The 24,283-nt window shown below is 36.6% G+C and overlaps 1 protein-coding gene across 2 annotated transcripts in view; it reads left to right on the top strand.

Moving 5' to 3' along the window:
- Positions 1-24,283, top strand: part of LOC145689693 (F-box/LRR-repeat protein 18-like) — a 54,014-nt gene that overhangs the window by 13,768 nt on the left and 15,963 nt on the right. For both annotated transcript variants that reach the window (XM_081763894.1, XM_081763890.1), the window contains exons 5-8: positions 838-988; positions 5,539-5,734; positions 15,500-15,617; positions 18,922-19,046. In XM_081763894.1, the coding sequence (XP_081620020.1) occupies positions 838-988; positions 5,539-5,734; positions 15,500-15,617; positions 18,922-19,046 (590 nt within the window). The remainder of the gene's footprint in view (positions 1-837; positions 989-5,538; positions 5,735-15,499; positions 15,618-18,921; positions 19,047-24,283) is intronic.

Here is a 24,283-nt window from a genome sequence, read left to right as displayed (position 1 = left end):
GGATCATCCGAAAACGCTTTAAATTTGCAGTATCACTAGTTAACCTTCTCACTTACTTACAATTATTATTGATTTTTTTTTTATTTTTAATTATTAATTTTTAAAATAGAATGTCACTAATAGTGTTCGTGAATGTTTGGAAAATACTTGCACATCCTAGCAATGCGTTGTGCGTCCTGTTTAAGAGAAAATGTTATACAATAAGACTCCTCCACAGAAAGCCGAAATGATAAAAATTACAATCATTTATGGATACAAGATGAGTGCATTCTTTTTAGTTACAACAAACACTAGTTACGAAAGCGAAGATGGACCTAATCACCTAAGGAAAAAAGAAGTCAAAGTATAAATAAAGAACACTCTCAGCATCATTTGAGAAAAGAACACGGTCATCTGTCTTGAGTTTTTAAAATTTTATCACCTTCCAATTCCCGAGTTTTGGTTGATATCTTGGTAAAACTGCCTCGGACTTCATTTATACATTTATGTCAGATCCGTATACAAAATTCTACGCTGCAAAGGCATCCATTTTTGTCGTTGTCAAGTCTCGATTGCACGCTTACTTGTGTCTAAATTCAGAGTTGTTGTAAGTGAGATTTATGAAAGTTAAATGTTTAATGACAATCTATATCAGATCCAAGGTATTGGTGTTCTATAAACAAATAATTTTAAGTGTTAAAACTACTGTAAGGTAAAAGTATATATAAGTGGTTCCGTGTTAATCTGCAAATAAGCATATTCTTCATATGTTTATGTTTGTTTTAGCTAGAAAAGAAAATGCAAAAAAGCAGAAAATCAGTTTTGGAGCGATTGCCATAATGTATTCTTTTCATTCAGAATTGGCACGAATTCTGCCTTTCTCATCCCAAACTGACCGAGGTCAACTTGTCGGCCGCTCATGAAGGTAGCCATTGCTGTAGAGGCTGTGATGCTTTCCAGTGCTTACCGTACCTGAGGAAATTATCACTACCATTGTGTTCGTTATTACGTGAGTGGTCATTTTCATCTTTGTTTCAAGGTGTTATTTCATCGCACACATTTTTCTTCTTTTCTTTTAGTTTTACTGCTGTGTGTTCGTTATTTCTTTTTATTGGAAATTTATTTCATTTTTTATATGTTGTGAGAATAGTACAAATTGACCACAGCAGTCATAAGTGATTTGTTATCGTAATCTCACATTGGATTGACAAATGGAAGTCTCTTGGGTACATTAACTTGTGATTTGTACGCATAGGCGACTGACTGCTTGGTAAGTTGCTATCAAAATAAACTTGAGAAGCTCCGACCGGATTTTCAGAATTTGTAACCATGTGAAGAACTAATGAAGTGTGGGGAAAAATCCATTAAGAGAAATGCGAAATGTACTTGATGTGATTAGTTGATGAACAAAGTGGATTGTGGCAATTGCGCAGAAGTAGCAACATAAGACTAGTTAAACCATACCTGTGTGTATCAATCAGCATAAAAATAATGGTTAACAATGGAAGATAAATAAGGAGTTCAACTAGATGAAAAGTGGTTCAGAAGTTGTGTTTAACTAACCAGGCATTACTGCATAAATAGTCACGAAAGATGCTGAATCGTGTGACTTAGCTCTCAAACAGTAATTTTTATTTGAAGCTCTTAAAATGTACAATTCGTCTATCCCAAGGAGTACAGAAAGAAGAAATTTCACGTCTTGCAGGAAGTTACTGCTAACAAACTTGTCATTAAGTCTTCAGATACTATTTGGAGTAGTATTGTTCATGTGTTTCATGAGAGTGATTTCTCATTTTTATATCTTGACTGCATTAGACGAGATCGCTATATTTAAAACTTCTAACACGTAAGTTTATAATTTTTAGTATAAAAAATAACTTTTTTAAATACATATAAGTAGAAAATAATTAGATTATAAATATAATGCATAACAAAATCAGTAATTAAAATAAAATAATTTTTTTATTTTCCATTTTAAATTACCAAAAACGCTTCCCAACTGTAAAATTGGTTTTATATAATTTGAAAACCTTTAGTTAGCCTCTCCGGAAATGTGACATATTCCAAAATTTTAGGTGTCAATTGGCATGAATAATGAAGTTATGACACTTCCGTCAGAAACCAAAATTTTTCTCGTGTATTTTGCAATATGTGTATAAAAGTTATTGTAATTAATTTCCTCAAATAACTGTCTAAAACTTCGCAACAGCGTTACATATTAAACATTTTTGTTCACATTCTGTAATTATCTTACATATGTAATGGCATGATTTAGTGCCATTTGAAGATAAAAAGTACGGGTACATACTGAGTTGACAGCGCTGCATGACTTTGCAACAATAATAAGGTTTGTTAATAAAGCTTTACTAAAATACTGTATCTTATAGATTGCTTAAATGCTTTTGAATTTATCGTGAAATTTTACCATTGTATGGGTTCACTTTCCCCAAATCTCTACTGTGCTTTGACTTCATTATTTACCCCTATTGATATCTACAACTTTGAAATATGTTACACCTGCGGAAGGACTACCTTAATTTGTTTTCAGATTATGCAAAACCGATATTATAGGTGGGAGCATTCCTGATTAATCATATATCACAATACTATTTGATATATTTCGAGGACTATTCTATATCAAATTCAGAATAAAGACAAAACCAGTAAAAATAGTATATATTATACCAAATTACAAGTATTTACAGGAGTACAAAATAAGGAATAACAATTCATACATAACCGTAAGCTAATGTGAGTTTTGCTTTTTAACGTTCCAAGATTACGCACTGAGGCTAAGGAAAACGATGGTAATGAGGTAGATGATAATGGCGGTATGAAGAAAGTGGGAAAAAACTAGAGAACCCCGACGAAACCCACGCACATAGTGTTTGCTCATAAAGCCCACTTGGCGCAGGCTGGAATCGAACCACGGACCCCAGGCACTAGAGGTGAGAGCCACCGCGGCCCGATGAGTTGTTCAGTGTGAAGTACATAGCCTGTAAATACTTGTAGTGTATTTCTAAAATGTTTTTATTACTTAAATTTTTTGCCTTTGATGTAAACGTAAATTGTTCGAAATGTATCAGCAAGTGTTAATGTGATACACTTAATGGAAAATGGCCGAGGTGAGGTTTCGTCTTGTTTCATTTAGAAATATAATTATGTTAAAAGCATTAAACCGTAAAAACTGATAATGGTATGAAATATGACCATACGAAATCATTAGTAAGCGCTTTATGAGAGAATATCGTACTCTTACTAGCAATTTTGATTGCATATCTTGCATAGCATTTTGATTTTGATTGCATATCTGTACTCTTCTAGTCTGATTCTGCCCTTATTATTGTTTTCCGAAGTGCGTGTTAGTTATTGTCATATAAAGAGTAATATGACATATAGCATCTTTTGAATTTCTATTGCAACACTTGGAAATGCGATTCACTTGTGAAAAAGGATTTCTAAAAAAATTAAGAATAGATTTCGTTCGTGAGCTATATATCTATAGAATGAAATAGCGTGAGCACCAATTACATAAGACTAAGCTAGTTTTAGAGAAAGTCACACTTGGACGTGGTAGTACTCAATTCAGAACACTGGTGAAGTCAAGCAAGGGATCAGGCAATTGAAAAATGTCCCGTTTTCTTTGACGAATTCATTCCCGGCGGGAGCTCATGTGGTTCGGATTCCACGTTAATCAGTAGGTCCACGTCCCATATAGCCTCGCTGCTGAAAGGGACGCTAAACTAAAATCAACTCAACTCAACTCTTTGACGAATTCGTTTACCGTCGTTACCAGTCTTCTGAATTAGTTACTTTTTTTACTGGTTCGAGTATGTTTCTTTTTCCAGTTTTCCCATACAATATTCATTACTCGAATTCAGTTGGTTCTTATATGAAAGTGAGGGAACAGTAGTTATCAAAGTAATGGAAAAACTTGAACAAAACGCAGCTTAACTCGTTAGTTTCACGTTCGACCACTTTTAGTACAGCTTGTATTTGTCGCAAAATTGAGGCATATAATTATAAATCGTTTTCAAATAAATAGAGGACCATTCTTAATTCAGTTCAGTACTCAGTTGCTTCAGCGATGATGATGAAGGAAATCTACTTAAAATTCACTATTCTAAATCTAACCAATAGGTGTATTCTCCAAGTCGGAGGTTTGAGGGGTCCACGGGAAGGGGTATTGGAAATTCCAAAATCACGCGTGTCTGCATATGTTTGGGAGCAATGTCTGTACCGTAAGATACATCTGGTCACCTAATATATATATCCACATAATTCCTGGGAGTATTTCGTCCTTTGAGGGATTTCAGAGTAGTAATACGACCAACGGAGACGATGTTGTCTACACCAGCACAGAGCTGCAGTCATGTTTAATGGTAAGAGAGTCCGGAGCATATGTCTTTTTGGGCGTCCATCATACTTGAACCAGATATGTTGTTGGAAACAAAGAGACGATGATTTATTGGACGACATTACTGTCTTCCAGTCATGCCTTTCCCGCTGATCTAGGTGAACGGAATCCTGGATTCGATTCCTGGTAGAAGAGCCGTAAAATTTGAACATGTTACTGTGGTTCGAATTTTACCTTAAATTGTAGGTCCACGTCGCATATTCTTAATGCTGAAAAGAATGCCAAAATCCAACCAACCAAAACCTCTCTCAATCGTTGGCGGTCCATGTTTTTATGTTCTCGGCACGCTTTCTGCTACGGCATTGGGCGGTGATCAGAGGTCTCTAATAACCCAATCGCAGATGTTAAGAATATGCAGCTTTTATTGGATAGTGAGTGTAGAAACAGGTCGCTCCATATGTCGATTGAGTTCTACAGTCAATATGAGGCAACGCATTAGCTCTACATTCTTTGTGGCAGTCCGCTTCAATGTTTGGCGATCTCTTGTATCTAGACTTAGTTTCTGTCCACTATATCTCACCACGATTCCTGTATGCCGTCACTACCTTGAGTACAATTGTATTCCATACCTAATACACTGACAGTCTTGGATACTTGTTCCAACGAAACGTACACTCACAGTTCCCCCCTTTGAAAATGTCTCATTTTGCATTACCTACGTTTTTCGTATTGCATACATGAAACCATACTACTTACTTGTCACCCAACACAGTACTAACATAGGATAGTCTCAGTGTACGAATGTTCCTATTATTTTGATGCATATAGGATGAGCGAATGTGGTTTTGCGAGTATCATCTCCTCTCTCTCTCTATCTCGCTTAACTGTTATATTAGGAATTTTGAAACATATCGAACACGAACTGCATGTCCCCTAGTCATGGGAGAAAGGTAATAAATGAGGAAATCTACATATATTTAAAACAAGACTAATAGTCATAATTTAAAACTTAAGAAAGATGTAAATAATAACCAATGAACTCTGTATTCGAATCACTATCTTTCATTATATGCTGCTTACTGAAATCAATCTGTTAACTTGTATCCGTAGATCATTGAAGTAAGAGGTATAAGATTATTTTTGTGATGAAATTTATAAAATATTTTTAATGGCAGTATTTTCTTCCCGTATTTACTGTGTAGAACCCAGGAATAAGGAGGGCAACAGCGGAGGTGAAAGTAGTAGTGGTTCGTCAGGCAGACATTCTACTTCTTTTTTGAAGACCAGCAAAACTCAGCGTATTGGATTGGTTAATTCATGCGAGACGCCACATGCTTTTGACAGCATGGTCAAATCGTGCCCCTTGGTGGAAGAATTCGAACTGGGATTGAACGGAAGGTCAGTATTTTATTATTGCTTTAAAATATGTTTTCTTTTGTAGCATGATCGTGGCTGCTGCTTGGCAAGTAGAAAAACTGTTCGTAAAGAAAGAAAGAACACATATTATTACCTGCACGTGGAACCCTGTCTTTAGTCCAACTTGGATAGAGATGCTGTGTTCTGTACTCTTTTTAGGAGATAAGACAGTTCCACCAACAAATGTAACCGAAACACTTGTTAGTGTCAGCGTCCTTGATACCTCATTTCACAATCACTTCGGCATTACCTGGATTGTCTGTGAATTTATATCTGTCCAGAATTAATTATATTGTTTTTAGAGATACCCTTCCAAAACATAGCAAAGCGAACAAAATAATCTTTAATTTATTTCTCTAACCATATTTTCTCTTTCTATATTCTGACTAAACTTCTCAGTTAAATACTCGCCGTTCCATGCAGCCACGAATTGGCGTTTAGTTACTTTACCATTCCTTACACATGCATTTAAGTAGTATTGCATCTAACTTCGCAAATGTCTTTTTAGTATCTTCCATTTAGCACCAGGCTATCTGCCAGGTATTGTTCTTCCTCACTTGTTGAAAAGTTGTGTTCACCGTATTCCTTCTTGTCTTTCCCATGTATTGCGTCAAATATGATATGGAACACCTAACTGTCTTCAAGATTTCTCATTCTGTCTATATTCGCTGCTTCATATCCTGCGTATAGGTTTATAATTGGGCTTTCCAACATATCCTAATTGCATTTTATAGTTCCTCAAAATCGTGGTCTATTTCACCCCAGCTTTTGATAAATTTATCAAAAATGTTTAGCTTTTTCTACCAACATAATCTACAGTTGCGGTAACGTGTTCATACCGATAGAATACTCAATAATCAACCCTCTTTTCGATCAGACGGAGGCGAGGGTTCGGAGTTGACTCTTAAAAAAATCATAAATTTCTACTAAATGTTTTAACTTTTGAAATTACTTTGATCTTTCATCTATAAATGCAGTTAAGATTGTTGTGTGAGGTATCATAATCTCACATGTTTGTTTTGATATTTCAGCGTTTTAGTGAAGTAAATGCTAATATAGTTTCATTGTGTGATCACTTTTTCATTGCTAATTTATTAGATATTATATCTGCAGTGGTAAAATATCAAAGAATAATTTGAAAAAGTCAACTATGATTAATCTGTATTCTCTCCCACCTCATCGAATTCATCCCATCTAACGCCGTTCTTTTTGGTATATCATTATAAGCCTGAGGAAGACAAGTGCAAGTGGCTAGTAAACTCATACTGCTTGTAGTGCATTAGCAAAAGTTAATGTTACTTTTTTAAAGATGTATTATGGATGCTTTAATGGCCTATTTCTTGTGTATTTTATGTAATTCATTAGTAGTGGGTGGATCCAAAAAAGTCCAATCTAGCTTCTGTCCAGTCTGTATTATGAATCTTTTTTCCTTACTCTAAAACATGTATACATTGTGCACATTAATAGGTTCCCCTTATCAAACACACGCATACATTATAATTACCTGAATTAAAAGAGTTTCGGATATCAGATTCGACTTAAGTTCGGATATTCTTAGTTCCATAGTATGCAACTGGTCCGACGAGAATATTACAATGAAAATAAAATGTTTTCGAGTCTATCATCATTTAGTGGTTCATTATATTTTGTTATTGTCCTTTTCGTGTGATGTGATTTGAGTGTAACATTCCTTTCAGCAGCGAGGCTATGAGACGTGAACGTACAGCTTAACGTGGGATTCGAACCACATGAGCTCCCGCCGAAAAACGAACTCGGGTCTCCCACACTAAAGGTGTGTATGCTATTCGTATAGCCACGAAGGAGCTCTGAAATCTTCGTTCTCATTATTTGTACTGCTGTTCAGTTCCATGGAGTCTTGGGTGTTGATTCGATACATAATCATTCTCACATTTCAATATAGGCATTCGTGAAAGTTTCGTGAAATCGGAGCATCAGATTTTAAATTCAAACATACATACATATATATATATATATATATATATATATATATATATATATATATATATATATATATAGCGTGTTTCAAAACAACAACGACAACGTTCGAGAGGTGATTCCTGACACCAAGGTAGGACAAAAAGTATAGACCATTCTGAGTGTAAAAATGCTTCCTTTCGACACTATGACCAGCCGAAAATTTGACGGAAAAATGCAAAACTGCCATAACTGGAGAACAAAATGTCGGATCACAGTTAGGTGAAAGGGAATGTCTGTTATTTTTACTCGTAAATTCCATTAATGCATAACTGGACGTGATGCAGGGGCGGCGTAAGAGTGACTCCAAAGGAAATGGAGAATACTTGATATCTAATTCTGTTTACATACCTTCTGTTTCTCTTGATACACTACAAAGTACATTTTCAAATGACGCAGTGGTTCGAAATGTAGTATTTCACTCATTCATTTTTATGTCGTACATCCTACGATACTAATCGTATTACAACACAATTTTGTTTTACGTGAAATGTACTATAATATACAGTGGTTGATGAAATTGGTCATTTTTCCTCATTATATTCTAAGATATTAGGGTTCAATATTCAGATTTGAGGATCAAAATGTTGAAATTGTTTGATTCTGGGATTTTGTTCGTGATATTGAGATCTGTGAATGTAATGAATGTAATACGTATCTAATGCCTATTACGTGAGATACTTACCTACCTGTTTTTGAATGTCTCTGATATCTTCATTAGTTCCGGAGATATGCACCTTCAAAGCAATCTATACAAAATAGAGTGGTCTTTTCATCGATATATCGAAAACGAAGCAGAATGAACCCATGGTTATATATAGACTCTGTTTGTTATGACCCAAGTACAGGGTAATTCTTTATAGGGTTTATAATTTCAATCAGTTATAATTATTTATTGGAACCACATATAGACTTGGTTTATATATCATTATACTGCAAAACACTTCAAGTTTGTGACAAACCCATTATGGCTCAATGTGTGCACCTGCAGTCATCCTGGACACATCCCAACGAAAGTCGATTTCCTGCCAAACAGTAGCCAGCATTTCGGGGGTAACGTCCAAGATGGCTGTTGTGATGTGATGTTTCAGTTCATTAACATTATCAGGTAGAGGAGGGGTGTACACCTTATCTTTCGCAAACCTCCACAGAAAGAAGTCAAGTGGCGTGTAATCTGGAGACCGTAGCGGCCAGGGAATTGGTCCACCACGACCTATCCACTTATCTGGGAAACTCTGATCAAGAAATTCCCTTACGTCTATCAGATAGTGCGGCGGGGCGCCATCTTGTTGCCAGCATTAGCGGCCATCGTAGTTATCATCTAACTGTGAGACAAGGAAGTTCTGGAGCATATCAAGATAGGCGATGCCGGTGATGGTGCTCTCAGCAAAGAAGAATGGTTCATACACCTTTGCTCTGGAAACAGCGCAAACACGTTCACGTCGGGGCTGTTACGAACCAGCTCCACATGCACATGTGGATTTTCCGTGCCCCAAATACGACAATTGTATGTGTTGACTCGGCTGGAAAGGTGAAAAGTTGGTTCGTCACTGAATACCACATTGTTCAAGAATGACTCATCAGCACTAATGCATCCAACATGGTAACACAGAATTCATGTCGGGTATGTTCATCCGCTTCACTCAGTGCTTGAACAGTCTGTATGGCTTCATGGACAAACGTCTACACAATGCAAGCCGAACAGTGGTCTGAGGGATACCAGTTTCTTGTGATGCACGTCATGTAGATTTTCGAGAACTGTGGACAAACCTCTCCCTAACTACTTCCACCGCATCGTCAGTCACGGGTGTGCGCCCTGGAGCCTTTGTGTGTCGCACAGAATAACCTGTTTCAACAATTATCTGGCCATTTGTACACTCCTGGTCTGCTGGATGGTTCCTTGCCATATTGTGTGTGAAACTTACGCTGTACACTCGTTGCCGACTTCGTTTCTTCAAATCAAAACACGCACTTAGCTCTTTCCGCACCAGTGAAAATCTCCATTTTCAACGACTGATTGGTGGCGCCACGTGCAGTCAACTCCTCAACTACTTACTACGTGAGTCAAACTTGAAGTTTTTTGCAGTATAATGACACATAAACCAAGTCTGTATGTGGTTCCAATAAAGTTGAAGTTGTAAACCCTATAAAGAATCGCCATATATATATATATATATATATGTGTGTGTGTGTGTGTGTGTGTGTGTGTTTCAAAACAACACTATCAACGTTTGGGAGATGACTCCTGACCCCAAGGAAAGCCAAGACCAATGTGGGTGCACAAGTGCTTCCTTTTGAAGTTATAGGCTGCCGAAAACATGAAAAAAATGAAATTTAAAGGTTCATAGCTCCAATACTATGGGATCTACCGTAGTCGGATCAAGACTTTACTTAGGAACTAGTAAGTGCCCTATCAAATATTCATGTTTCAGAATCCTGCAATTCTTCCGCAACAATTTTTAGAGAGGTAGTTGGCGAGTATTTCAAATTATATGCCCATAGCCAAACTCCCTTTATAAAAACTGTTGCGTGAGTACCTTAGGATTCTAAAACTTAGATTTTTGGATAGCGCACATATTAGTTTCTCAGTGAAGTCTTGACCGGCTACGGTAGGTCCCATAGTTTTGGAGCTATAAACCTTTAAAGTTAATTTTTTGATGTTTTCGGCAGCCTATAACTCCGAAAGGAGGCATTTGTGCACCCAGTTTAGTCTATACTTTTTGTCTTCTCTTAGTATGAGGAATCACCTCCCAAGCTTTGTCGGTGTTGTTTTGAAACACACTATATATATAATATATGTGTGAGAGGCAGTCAAATGAAAAACGAACACACGCGTAAAACTACCAATGGGACGTTTTTGACGCGTTAATACATTTATCCAACTGGGAGACGAGACGATCAATTCGTCTTGTAGAAGGAGTTAGGTCGCTGACGGATCCGCAACCTCACACTCTTGCACTTCCTCGTCCGACTGAAACCGATGTCCACAAATGTCTTTCTTTAGGTTACCAAAAATGTGAAAATCACAAGAGGAAACATTAGGGCTGTAAGGATGATATTGAAGTGTTTCCCGGCCAATGCTCTAAAGTGTATTCCTCGTCAGATTGGCAGTATGGGAACGGGCATTTTCATGCAAAAGAATGCTTCCACCCGATAGTATTCCAGGGTGTTTTAATTTTATGGCGCGTCTGAGTTTCAACAAAGAGTCTTCATAGCGTTTCACGTTTATTGTGGCTCCACGCTCGCGGAAGTTAATAAGCAGAAGCCACCTACAGTCGAAGAAAAAGGTCATCATGACTTTATTGAAACTCATGTGAACAGTTTTGGATGTCTTTCGCGAGAGAGAATTTTGGATTTCTTTTGCGATTGTTGGCGTTGCCGTTTGCTCTCGGACTCAATATGGTGGCACCATATTTCGTCCCTTGTGACGATACGTGACAGAAACACGTACTCTTTCTTGCGATACCGCTGCAGATGCATCAGACATGAAACCATCCTGTCAATCTGTTGTCCCTCCGTCAGTTGATGCGGAAACCACTTCGTGCAAATTTTTCGGAACTGCGGGTGTTCTTTAATAATGGCATGCACTGACCCGTAGCTAATTTTAACCTAATGACGAATTTCTTCCTCTGTGATTCTCTAGTTTTCCCGAATAAGATCATCAATCCGAGCAATCACATCAGGAGTAATGGTTCGGTGGGCCTGTCCTGGGCGCGAATCGTCTTGTAGTGATCTGCAGTCTTCTCGGAATATCATGCCACTTTTGCAAACTTGTCAGCGACATGCAGTGTTCGTCATACACAGCAGACATGAAATAATGAGTTTCACATATTCCAACATCTTTAAGACACCAAAAAACGAACCACACCTCTCTGCTCTTCTTTCCTTGCTCCATTTCTAATGCTGGACGAACATACTTTTCACTATGCTTACCTATAGCACAATAGACGAACAACTGTGTGTACCTGCGAGTTTGTCACTATGCATTTCGCCTCCCGAGAGATGGCAGTATCGATAAGTAACAGCAGTGTTGGCAACTTTTGCGAAGGATCTGCTTTATGAAGGGTGCTGGTTTTCATTTGACTGATGCTTATATCAGTGTGTCCGTAAAGTTGCGCAACCCAGATATATATATATATTAGAGATGGCCAATTCCGGAGTTTTTAGGAATCCGGAAAGTAAAATCATAAGAATTGCGGAAAATTTTATCCATCCCTAATATATATAGGGTGTCCCAGAAGGAAGGGGCAATATTTAGGAATATGGTAGTATGGATGATTCTAAGCAAAGAAAGTTCAAATGAGAAAGTTCAGGTCCTAATCTCAACGGTTTGAAAGCTACAGGTTGTGAACCATTTTTGAATTTATGTTGCATATTGCTCATCCTGTAGTTATTCTACAGAGGTAAGACGTAGCGAATTAGAAAGGTGATGGAATGGCTTTTCGAACGGTATGCAACACATGGCAGTGGTATCTTTGGAAGGGAAGCTGTTGGAGGAAATTTGGGGAAGTTAAGGTTATTTAAAGAAATTGGATGGCAACACTGATTACCAAATATCCCTTAATAACTTCTCTTCCAAAGACACCATTGCCACATATTGCATATCGTTGGAAAGGCCATATCATCATCTTTCAAATCCGCTATTTCTTACCTCTGTAGAATAACTACAGGGTGAGCAATATGCAATATAAAGTCAAAAATGGTTCACAGCCTGTAGCTCTCAAGCCGTTGAGATTAAGACCCAGGGGCGGATAGGGCCACCGGGTTACCGGGCGGCGACCGGTGCGCCCCTTCAACGAATCGCCCCCAAGGTGCAAGATATAAAAGAAAATTTCGGACTGAATGGACCAAGCTTTATATCATGAAAATCGATGCAGCGTCGTGAAAAGAATGCAAAGCTATTAGAAGCGGATGCTGATGTCTGCAGAAAGATCACGTATCTATTTCGTGCCTCCAAACCTGCAAGACTATCAACTACTGACTATCAATAGATTTAATACATTATTGAAATTAGCTATTCCGCCTCATTTGTTACGAATGCTACAGTCAAGAGTAGAAAATGAACACTAGTTTCATGAATGCTGAAATTAGTGCTTCCACCACATCAGCTACGAATGTCACTGGAAAAATGAACAAGAAGGTTCCAATTTCATGAGTCTTGAAATTGATGCGCTTTCAACATCAGCTACGATTGTTGCTGTCAAAGAAGAAAATGAACAGAAGAGCTCCAGTTCTCATGATGCTGATTCCGAAGTCAGTGAGAACATTGAAAAGCGTGATGCAGCAGGGAACAGAGTATCGAACTCTTTCGTAAGTCCACAAGATTATGATATCTTCAAGTTTTTTAGTTCCATCCGCATCAACCAAAATAAAGCATACCCTTTACTTCTGAGTTTGCTTATAAACGAGCAGATGGTACCAACAGGGCTTGGCTGTCATATTGTTCTGCTCAAAATGCGTTTTTTGCAGCTTATTCTGCAGATTAAACAGACACGTTTCTTAACGATTCCATTCGTGAACGTAATACTAAACACGCTTATCAGCGAGTAAGAGAACAGGAGTCTTCCAAAATACATCAGACTAAATGGATGCTCACGTATCTAACAAGAGAGAACATAGTATTAAGAAATACTTCTTCAAGGATAGATAAAAACAACAACAGTATCAGGTTGAGAAGAGCAGGCAGGTAATATCGAATTTTCTTAGTGCTGATACTCATTAGTAAAAGAGGGTTCACTTAAAAGAGGGAAAGAAAATGAAGCACCTTATAGACTGGAAGACAGCTACAGATCCTGGAAACTTTTTGGATATTATTCTTTTGTTAAACAAATTTGAACTCCTTAAAAGTAATTTAGAGAATGTCATCGAGAAGGGTAAACTGAGTCATGTACGAGGAAGTAAGCAGGATGGTGGTCACATAACTTTCAGAAAACACGTTGAATTATGTTTTGGATACTATCAACACATTTATCCGAGAAGATATTTCGAAAGAAGGCTCTCAAGCTGGAATGTTTTCTGTTCTATTATACACTACTCAACAGGCTAGTGCTCTGTTGTTTTACGATATGTTGTTAAAAAAAAGAATTGTTGCCATTGGAAAATTCATCTACCACAGGCCAGTATCTTTGCGGTTTTCTGCTAGAAATTCTGCAGAAGTTGAACCTTGATAGAAGAAGTGTATTGGAAATTCAACCGATAGCGCAAGGACAATATTCGGATTTTTCAAAACACCTATGATTAGTTACACTTGTGGTGTCACGCTCATATATACAATCATGTCATATGTGATCTGACAAAGTTACATTGATTCTGTGTCATTGTTTATTCTGCTGAATGACTGTACGATAGTTATGCGTGAGTATTATCTGCGAATGGACATTTGGAAGATTAAATGTCAACAAAGGTGTCTTACAGTTACCGAGGAAACACGGTGGTGGAAAACTCTGTGCTTTTCAGAAAAAGTTAGGTCGTTTTTCGAACCCAGAAAGTGCTTTGTACATAGAGTTGACCTAACAATGAAGAAAATTGTTTCTACAGAAAATATCAAGCCAGAAACTAGGTGAAAAGCCTAAGGATCAAGTTCGAAACAATTCTCACAGCACAAATGTTCCTGCTGAATATTTCAAGCGACGGCCCCTCTGTCAAACTATCTCTAAACACAGGGTGCTGGTGTATTATAGTAGTATCGAATGCACAGAGTACTTTGTCCGTATTGAAAGAGCAGAGTGCTGATTTTGAATCTCTTAAGAATGCAGCGTTAAAATTTGCAGAATGAGCTAATAATAAATTGGAGGAATTAAAACGTGATTTCTTTGTTTCTATTGGCCTGTCGACAACACGCCTTAGGAGGTGGAAAAGAATGTTGTCCTATGAATGTGAAAATGAAACTGCTTCTGAACCAATAATCAGGTACTGCATAGAAGCATTCAACACAATATTGAATACGGTAATTTCGAGTATTTCTTTCAGATTCAACAAGCAAGATACTTTCTACATTGTTTGGATCCTAGTAACTTCAACCAAGAAAGAGAACCTCCAGACACAGCTTTCGATAAACTTACTCACCTGAAAAAAATCAGTAAAGGATTCTATAAAAGTCTTTTCTTGGACTTTTCACGGAAGTTGGAATTCTTGAAAATCAGTCTGATTACGAGTAGAACCGAAAAGAAACGACTGATTGTGCTGATGGCACAAGTGATTCCGAGTTAGAAGAATATACATTTTTTCAGAAGGAAGGCGAGTGCAAAAATTGTCCAATGTGCTTTTATAATTTTGCAGTTTTAATTTGTACAGTAATACTTATCCAGGTTCGCTACTAGCATACAAATTTCTATTGACTTTGCCCGTAACTAGTGGCCTTTGTGGGATAAAGAGCCCGCGCTCCCCTAATGATCCCTATCCGCCCCTATTAGGACCCATGTTCATATGAATGTTTTCTTGTTAGAATCATTTTTCAAAGTATTGCCCTTTCCTCCTGGGACACCCTGTTTATTACACACACACATATATATATATATAATGCTATGCTTTGAAGTCTGATACTGTTAAAATATATTGGATTGGATTGACTTCAGTTTTTCAGTTTAAAATGGCATCCGAACCACTACTCGGGTTTGCATGCGACACAAGAATTGAACCCAAAACTACGCAAGTTAACACTTTAGCCACAAGGGGCACTGTTTTAACATAGATGGAATGACTAACATAGCGTTATTTGGTATTTAACCCACATTTATTTAATCCATATTTCAGGAATTGTACAAGGGAAAGAGTTAGCGTGGATTGCTTATTTTCTATAGCACAATGGAAGAACCTGAAAAAGTTGTCTTTGAACCGGATACCAATTCATGATGGCAAATTTCTAATAGAGGTGAGTGCTTTATATGCTCCACGTTGATATGGTATGTGCAATAATCTAATATGCAGTGTCTTATACAGTATTATCTCTTGAAGGTAGAGATTTTGTTTAATTTTTCTGTTTACATTAGGAGAAACTTTATCTTCGTCGTAGGCACTGAGGACACAATAATAATAGAATCCAACCATGATCACAAGGATAGGATGTATTTTGAAAGTTTTGTGAAGAAGTGGACTGCTAATATTTAATTACATTGCAAAAATTATGTAATCCAGGTAGCGCTGCTTTATGAAATTAACGGGTAGATATTCAGTAACCCCAAAACCAAAAGAAAGGTGAAAAGAAGTTTATCCTACCTCCGTGATCAAGGTTAGCCAAAATTGAAATTATTATTATTTATTACTTTATTTATTTATTTATTTATTAAGTTTAACATGTCACGGTTACGCCCTTTAGACTAAAGGAGACGAATAATTAATGGAAGTGAGTGATTGATGAAATTAAATTTTTGTGCTCTCCCACCGGAAATTGAAGCCAGGACCACGTGTGCCTTTAGTGCATGCGAGGAGGGCTCCACAATGTTGCAGAAATATTTACTCACAAATACGATGATAAAATGTAAAACATAACCGATATTAATTTTATGGTCTTAATGTAAAGGCTGGTCTACACGCTCCTCCTTGGCAATGATTTACCTGCGCAGTTTTAAGACGTTGCAAGCAAAACGTTGCAATTCGTGTGTGTCTACACAACACAGTCTTTTGCTCCGTCTTTGCCACTCAGTTTTGCGAAAGCCAACATGGAGGAAGTGTTGCTGTGGTCAACGTTTGCGCTCTGTCTTGTCAAGAGAAATATAATTAGACGTCGTAAATAGACGCGACGTTCAAGGTGATCCAGACCTTGGCAGAGTACCCTTCAATGACGTAATACCAAAATTGTTTCGAAACAAAACAAAATTCATTACCAAAACACTGTAATGTAATAGTTACCGTATTTTGTGAATAGTCCCTTACTACAACCAAAGGGGAGCCTCTGAGGCCCAAAACGTTTCATTTAATTATAAATGAAAAACAAACACTAAAAGAAAGAAAGCACTTTGTATGACGAACGGGGTGAAGCCTGACAATATCATTTTGTTTTCAGATTTATTATCGAATTAGAAACGTTAGAAAAATCTAAAAATATAATTTATTAACCCTTTGGTATTGCTAGAGTTAATAAAGTAATGCGTGTCGACGATCAAATTTAAAATTGAAAATATTATTTCACACAATAAATAAAAATTGAAGCAACTTCAGAGAAATTTTACAGTCACCGCAAGTCAAAGAAAACAAGTATTTTGACTTGTGTCGATTTCAAATTGTTTCTGAAGCCGAATCAATTTTATATTTCAAATTTTCGTACGTTTTTCCACATCTGTGCACTGAAATTCCCACAGGGAAAATAACCTGAAATCATTACTGATAGCGAGAGATTTTCTTACCTCTTCAGAGTCTTTAGGATCATCGTCTATGGTCAGTGGCGTGTTTAAGATTTTGTTTCGTGGAAGCTATGCACAACAAGTGAATAAGCACTTATATTTTTCCTTTTTGGTGCCGACAAATTGTAATGAAGTTTTGCATATAACAAATTTATTTCGGGGGAGGATTGAGCCCGATAGCCACCCCCTAAATACGCCACTGTCTATGGTGCTCCTAGATTTCCTGGGAGTTTCTTGGTCGCGCAAAAATGCAAGCAAATCATAATACCACAACACTGGCTTCTCCAGCACCGGATCGAATAGACTTGTTTACTTTAGACAATCCCTTCCTGTAAACACTTGGAAGAGAATTAATTTTCTTCACAATAGTTTCTCTGTTTGCAGTGACATCGATTTAATTTTACTTATTAACTAGGACATCATAAGCCTGACTTTTCTTTTCCCGGTCGCTATAGTCTTTTGACTTAACACACCATAGGCTTGGAAAGCTTTTATATAATTCTATAAACTCCGTGAGAAATCGTCTGGAGCACTGCCGAAGATCAGGCATCGCTTCCCAATTGTTACGAAAAAGGAGCAAATGCCTAAACTGAAGACGGAGTGACCGTCTACACGCTACGACTTGTCTGAACACGTTGCAAATGTTTGTGCTAATTTGCTCAGTCTTTTAGCTCCGTGTTCCGTCTTCGTTCAGTTCGGAACTGAAACTCGCACAAAAATGCGAGATTCATTGATGAGTAAATATTGTCTTTTTCATAATCTATTAATGCCAGTATATGAAAATAACACTTTTTTTTTTTTTTTACAATGATTTTATTAAGTAACTTTCCTCTGTTTGCCTGTTTCTTTGTTAGAATTAAACATTGCAACTTAAATTTTACGCACTTCCTAACTACAGCTCTGAAATGTGCAGATACATAAACTCGGTGATAAAACAATATTTTTACATAATTTTCGCTCTTGTTTATCGTATTACTGTAAAATTAATTATTTCTATCAAAACAAAATGCCCGAGATATATTAATACGCTATACAGTAATCTTTATTGGGGTGTGTAAATTATAGGATATGACGTTGTTTTCGCACTTTTGATCCTAAGCCCGAGTAACTCGGGGTAACTTATTAATGCATATGGACGAAGCCCGAGTTCAGCTCGATAATATTGTAGCGATTCCACCCAACAATGTACTAATAACTATATTTTTCATGCCTACCTGATAAAAAATAAAATTAAAAATTAATTGAACTGACAGGAAGCTGGAATTGCTATGTAAGATCAGAAGCAAAAGTGTTAATGTTACACATTCAAATCATATAGTATTTTCAAGTTAAGGAAGTTAGGAGTCATTAATTAAATATAGACTAAAAAAGTACAATAACTGTAAAGAAAAAAACAAACTTTAGTTTATATATATATATATATATATATATATATATATATATATATATATATATATATATATATATATGAGAGGATGTAAAATGGAAAAATATAACTATGATTAAAAGCATTGAGCTCTCTTCCTAAGTTGATGATTAAAGTTCTTATGGATATTGGGGAATTGGTGTGCCATTCACAATCCATTCTAATCACTGGGTTCCGTGCTTAATGCAGTATGCTTATCACATGTCCACAAAGCAGTTTGTGAGCATCAAATTTGCCCAATGCTTTTAATCTTATTCTCATTTCCTACATTTTATAAAAGCATTGGTTTTAGCATTTTACTGTTATTTATTAAACATATAAGTTACATTACAAAATAGTTTGTTGTTCGTACTGCCTTTCAATTTTATTAGTTTGCGCGACTTTACAGCTTCTCCCTTTGTATTTTCCAGATTGCAAGGTCATGTCAAAACCTAGAATCCCTTAGCCTTCGAAAACTTGGGCTAGAGGGGAAATGTTCTTACATTACCGACTTGTGTAAAGCTTTGAGTTATTGTCAAAATTTAAAGGATTTCAGGTTTGTATTCAAGTTTATTTAATCGGAAAGTGTTTAATGATTTTTTCAGTTAGTTTAAACTCAGCATGTATATTATTAGTATTTACTTAAGCATAATGAATTGAACCAAAAAAACTTGTTCAATGGTATGTACAATAAAAATATTCCCCTTGAATAGCAGTTTTTTTTTTTTTTTTTTTAATAAATAAAGTTACAACACGATTAGAAAATGTTAATGAATTATATTACGTGACCACGAAAGTCGTTTTTTCTTAAAGAGATTAATGTTTCAAAACATAACATTTAAAGTAACATGTTTCAATGTTTTTAAAATTCCAAATAATATTAAATCCGAGTCTGTGTACATAAAATGCCCAATGTTCGCTTAAGTTAGAGGTTTAAAGTTCGATACATTAACTCCTAATTAAGAATAAAGGACTTTGCGCTTCAGCCTTTTCGAAAATTCCACTTTTAAAGGAGCAAAGGAAGTAAATTCTGTAATATTCTATTGTCCGAATTTATATTCATAAGCTGTCTATTGTAGGTGTGCGCTTAAGTTAGAGGCAGTGTTGGGTAAGTTATTTGTAAAAATGTAACGCGTTACAAATTACTTTACTTTCTCTTAAAATATAACGCGTTACTTGCCTCAAAAAAGTAACTGTTACTTTACTTCGAAAGTAACGCGTTACTTTTAGGTCCGAAACTTTGAATATGTGAAAAAATCTTATTCAATTTTCCGTACTACTATTACTACCGCTATTATTATTATTATTATTATTATTATTATTATTATTATTATTATTATTATTATTATTATTATTATTATTATTATTACTATTGTACGTTCTGAATCGATTTATGTAAATGCAAGGACAATTTTTTACTTGACAGCTCTATGAACATTTTAATGTAATGTTACATTGACTAAAATGCCGTACTGCGTTACTCGTAGGGATGGGCACGGGCTCGAGCCAAACATTGTTAAAAGTTATAGGGCACTGACCAAATATCTTCAAAACTGCTGGGCCCGGGTTTAGAATTGTCAACAACTCGAGCAGATCGGCTCACAGCTCAGTCACTATCGACCTAAACCGAGAAGTGAGCCGAGCCAACAGCTCACCCAACCGAGTCGGCTAGAGCCCTTCGCTCAGTTGAGTCGAACCAAGCAGATGGCTCATCCGAACCAAGCCAGCTCGAGCCGATAGTTCACCCCAAGTGAGCCGGCTCGTGCCATCGGCTCAGTTAAGCCGAGCCGAGCTAAGCTTGTTATAAAAAAATCTCTTGTCTCGCTATCGAGACGAGACGAGATGCGAGCAGTGTCCCTTTCGTGAGCAACACTAAAAGTATTCCATATTATTGTTTAGCTTACATTTCTCATGGCTTTTTCCAGTGTAATCAGGCCATGATTTCAAAACGAGTTAAAACGAGCGAGCCATTTATCAAACTCGACTCGACTCGAAAATCGACGCCAAAAACAGTGAATCGGCTCGGAACTCGACTCGAGAATATTACTTTTGACTCGACTCGAAACTCGAGTTGGATTCGAGTCGAGTTTTAGCCTGACTCGTGCCCATCCCTATGCGTTAGAAAAAAATGGTTGCTTATTATTATTCTGCTAAACTAATTGTACAATAATAACAATGTTGCTATGTAAAATTAAAAATACAGAATATAGAGAAACATTACACTACAACTGACAAAATGAGAACACATGAACTGGGGTTGAATCAAAACTTGCCAGTAACTCTAAAATCGATATATGCTTTTTCAAGCTAGTTGTTCCAAACTCTATAATCAACCGGAGTTTAGGATACGCAAACTGATCTAAAAGAACTCGAATATTACATACCATCAACATTACATCAATAAAGTAGGCTTGCTCATCAGAACACAGTTATTCATATTAACCCCTTACTGTATGTCGTTAATTATTGCATCCTAGTTGTTGATAAATATTTCCCGCCGGAGCACCACTTTACTTTTAAATTCTGTTCACCATCATCTTCAGCTTCTAAGAAAAAGTATTCTTTCAAATGTTCGAACGATAAAATATTTTCGTTCTCCATCTTTATAAAAACAACACCAGTCAAAGTAAAATAGACTACCAGTATCATTGCACTCGTAGTTCACTCACTGAATGTATTGATTTGGAGCTGTCAAAATGTAAGACAAAATCTTCCAGGTGCTTGCAATCAGTACACGTTATTTCCCTGAGGCTGTCCTCATCTTCCAAAAAACAGCAAGTGGCACTATATTTTGTTATATAAACAAATCAAATTGTATCTATGAATGTATTTGCAAGCCTACCAACATAAAGTTCGTAAGGCGAAACGAGAAAATGCACATCGAGATTTCCCGTTCCGCCTTACATTAAGATGAAAAGTGATAACAGGTTTTACATGCAAATTTTATTGCTAGAGGTCATAAGGCAAAACGGGAAAAGGCGAACAGGAATCGTCGGTCACTGACATCGTTCATGCTCCATTGTTCCATTCTGAGAAATTCACTTGCAGGAAAGAAACATTTGTTTCCGAAATAAAATATACATATATTGTAGTTACTCATCCGAAATGTAACTCGAAAAAAGTAACGCAAACTAGGTACGTTACTTAAAAATTTGTAATGCGTTACAGTTACAGTTACTTTGGAAAAAATGTAACGCGATACTAGGAAACGTTACTTAAAAAGTAACGCGTTACTTGCGTTACGTTACTTCCCAAGACTGGTTAGAGGTGTGAAATTCGAATAGCTGTTTCAGCGTTGTCTAAAATTTCACTATCTTAGGAGGGAAGGGGTCAATTTCTATAGTATTCAAATATCCGATTCTTCATTCAAAAAATGTCCAATATGAGGATTCGTTTATGCTGGAGGAAATAATTTGGTATATACACTCTTCATTATAACACGTGTTTGTTTATTTTTAATGTCGAAAAGGGGAAAGTGAAGGAGCATTTCTATAATACTCAGGTTTCCGGTTTTCATTAAGCCTTACATTTTCCGTGCGAAGAGTATTCTAATTAATTTTTAATTGCCTGTATCAAATTCTAGAAATACAAGGGCTTGTAAATTATTAGGGACTGACAAAATATGACTTGAGCATGCACCCTACAATTGAATGTTAAATTACGAAGAAAAGCACGAGTTATTTTAATTCATGAAACTTAATTCTTGGGTGAAGAAAAGTGGTGTGTAGGGATACATGAATTACTGAAAATTATTGATACTAAAAGTTCTCCTTAAAGACTGCTGTCGATAAACAAACACAGATCCAGGACTTCTTGATAGAGGGTGGTCCGCACTTCAGAGTTAAAAGCACATTCCATCTTTCTCAAGGTTGCCTATTTGCTTTAGTGAAATGTGTTCTACTACGTCACTTAATGTGGTTTATGTAATAAATAAATTTTTAAAAAAACTACATGGGATTACAGCCACGAAACGTTATGGTCGACTAAACAGCTACTGATGGTTGGGTGATGTGTGGTAAGTGTGATTCCAGTCACTGTTATTCGTGGCTTATCTCTTAATTCAGTGCCTCCACAAGAAATCGAGCCTGTGACAATGTCCTAATTATTCGGCTACAAAGGACCCAATTAATATAAGAAATACAAACTAGATCTGATCAATGTTTCTTCCAGGCATGTTTCCATTGATCCAGGCATCAAGGGATCAATGGAATGCATCGAGCATTCGTATATATAGAAAGCGCATCCAGACGATAGCCAGTCGAGAGACTTTGAATTTAGCACAATGAAGCCGTCATAAAGTTTGTAGTCCCTTTGGAAGAAGAAAAAGCTAAACGTTGCCATACGGAGTGCCTTCCTTTCCCTCGCCCCCTTTCCTCTCCCTCTTCTTCTCTTCTCTTCCATCCATGTTTCTAACAGTGTGTATGCGGGGAGATGTATGTAGGGGGAGGAAGGTTGTGTCAAAGAAAAGGATCATTGACAAAGATTTGGCAACAGTTTGTGTTCAGTTTATTGCCTGTCAGTTAGTTTTCAAGGGAGAGGAAAACCAAATAGGACAGTATGAAAAGAAACCGCACACGGGGACGGCTCGCTTTGTGAACAAGTGTCTGTCTTTAGACTGAGGCTACTATACTAGTACATTATTTAAAAAAAAAAAAAATACTTTTCTACTAACATACATATATTCGACTTAGGCTAATTGAATGATACGACAAGAAAATGAAATAATCGAAGATAAATAGAGAGAGATTTGTAAATACTTTTTATCTCCCACCTCAATCTACTGAGAATCACACCTTTACAAAAGAAAATAATCAATACTCGAATAGAAAATACCCTGGATCAGAAATTTTCATAGTCAAAGCAGAGAATCTAGGTTCCTTTTTCTGATTATATGTTCAAGATACCAATAATAGATATGAATCTGGATGTTAAGATTAGAATCCAGATCCGAAAATTTTTGGCCATCCGTACTTGGGACCAGGCAATAAGCTTCACTCAGTTAAACCTCCTTTGTGCAATTTGCAGCGGAGCAGCAGTACGTTTAGGCGCGGCCGTTTGGCCGCAAAGCAGTCCACGATGAGCTACTTCGGTGTTCCTATTTTAGTGCATAGCTAATGCTTATAAGTGCCTATTTTTATGAAATCTGAAATAACTTTTTATTAATACAATAAAGTATCAACTATCCGGCACAATGGGCGGATCGAAAAAACAAAAAAGCATTGAATAATTACTTCCTGAATCATAGCATTAAAAATACCATTTTTATTCCAAAAGCAGCTCTTATTCGTTTCGTCTGACCTCTTGGTACAGGCCAATACTTAATAAACATTTCTTAAGTTTTGTACCACGCATTTTAATAATTTATTATAGAAAATGAAAATATATACAGTATTGTACACATTTTAAGATACATTTAATATTGTCTGACTCAAAAATAAAGTACACAGTGCAGTATGAATATATAATCACATCTTTAAAATAACTAAACATTAACGAAAAACATAAACGTTTAGATACCCTGGATCAGAAATTTTTGGCTTCATAGCCAAATCAGAGAATCTAGGTTCCTTTTTCTGATTGTATGTTCAAGATACCAATAATGGATATGAATATGGATGTTAAGATTATAATCCAGATCCAAAAAATTTTAGCCATCCCTACTTGGGAGCAGGCAATAAACTTCACTCAGTTAAACCTCCTTTGTGCAATTGGTAGACAGTGTCGCGTACTAGCCGCCGAGAAGAAGCGATCCTAACTGAGTTGCATATTGGATACTCTCATCTAACTCATTCT

The sequence above is a fragment of the Thermobia domestica genome, chromosome 1 (genome assembly GCF_964235325.1).
Source record: "Thermobia domestica chromosome 1, izTheDome1.hap1.1, whole genome shotgun sequence".
NCBI lineage: Eukaryota > Metazoa > Arthropoda > Insecta > Zygentoma > Lepismatidae > Thermobia > Thermobia domestica.
The sequence above is the reverse complement of the archived record's forward strand: the minus strand, read 5'-3'. Positions and strand labels throughout refer to the sequence as shown.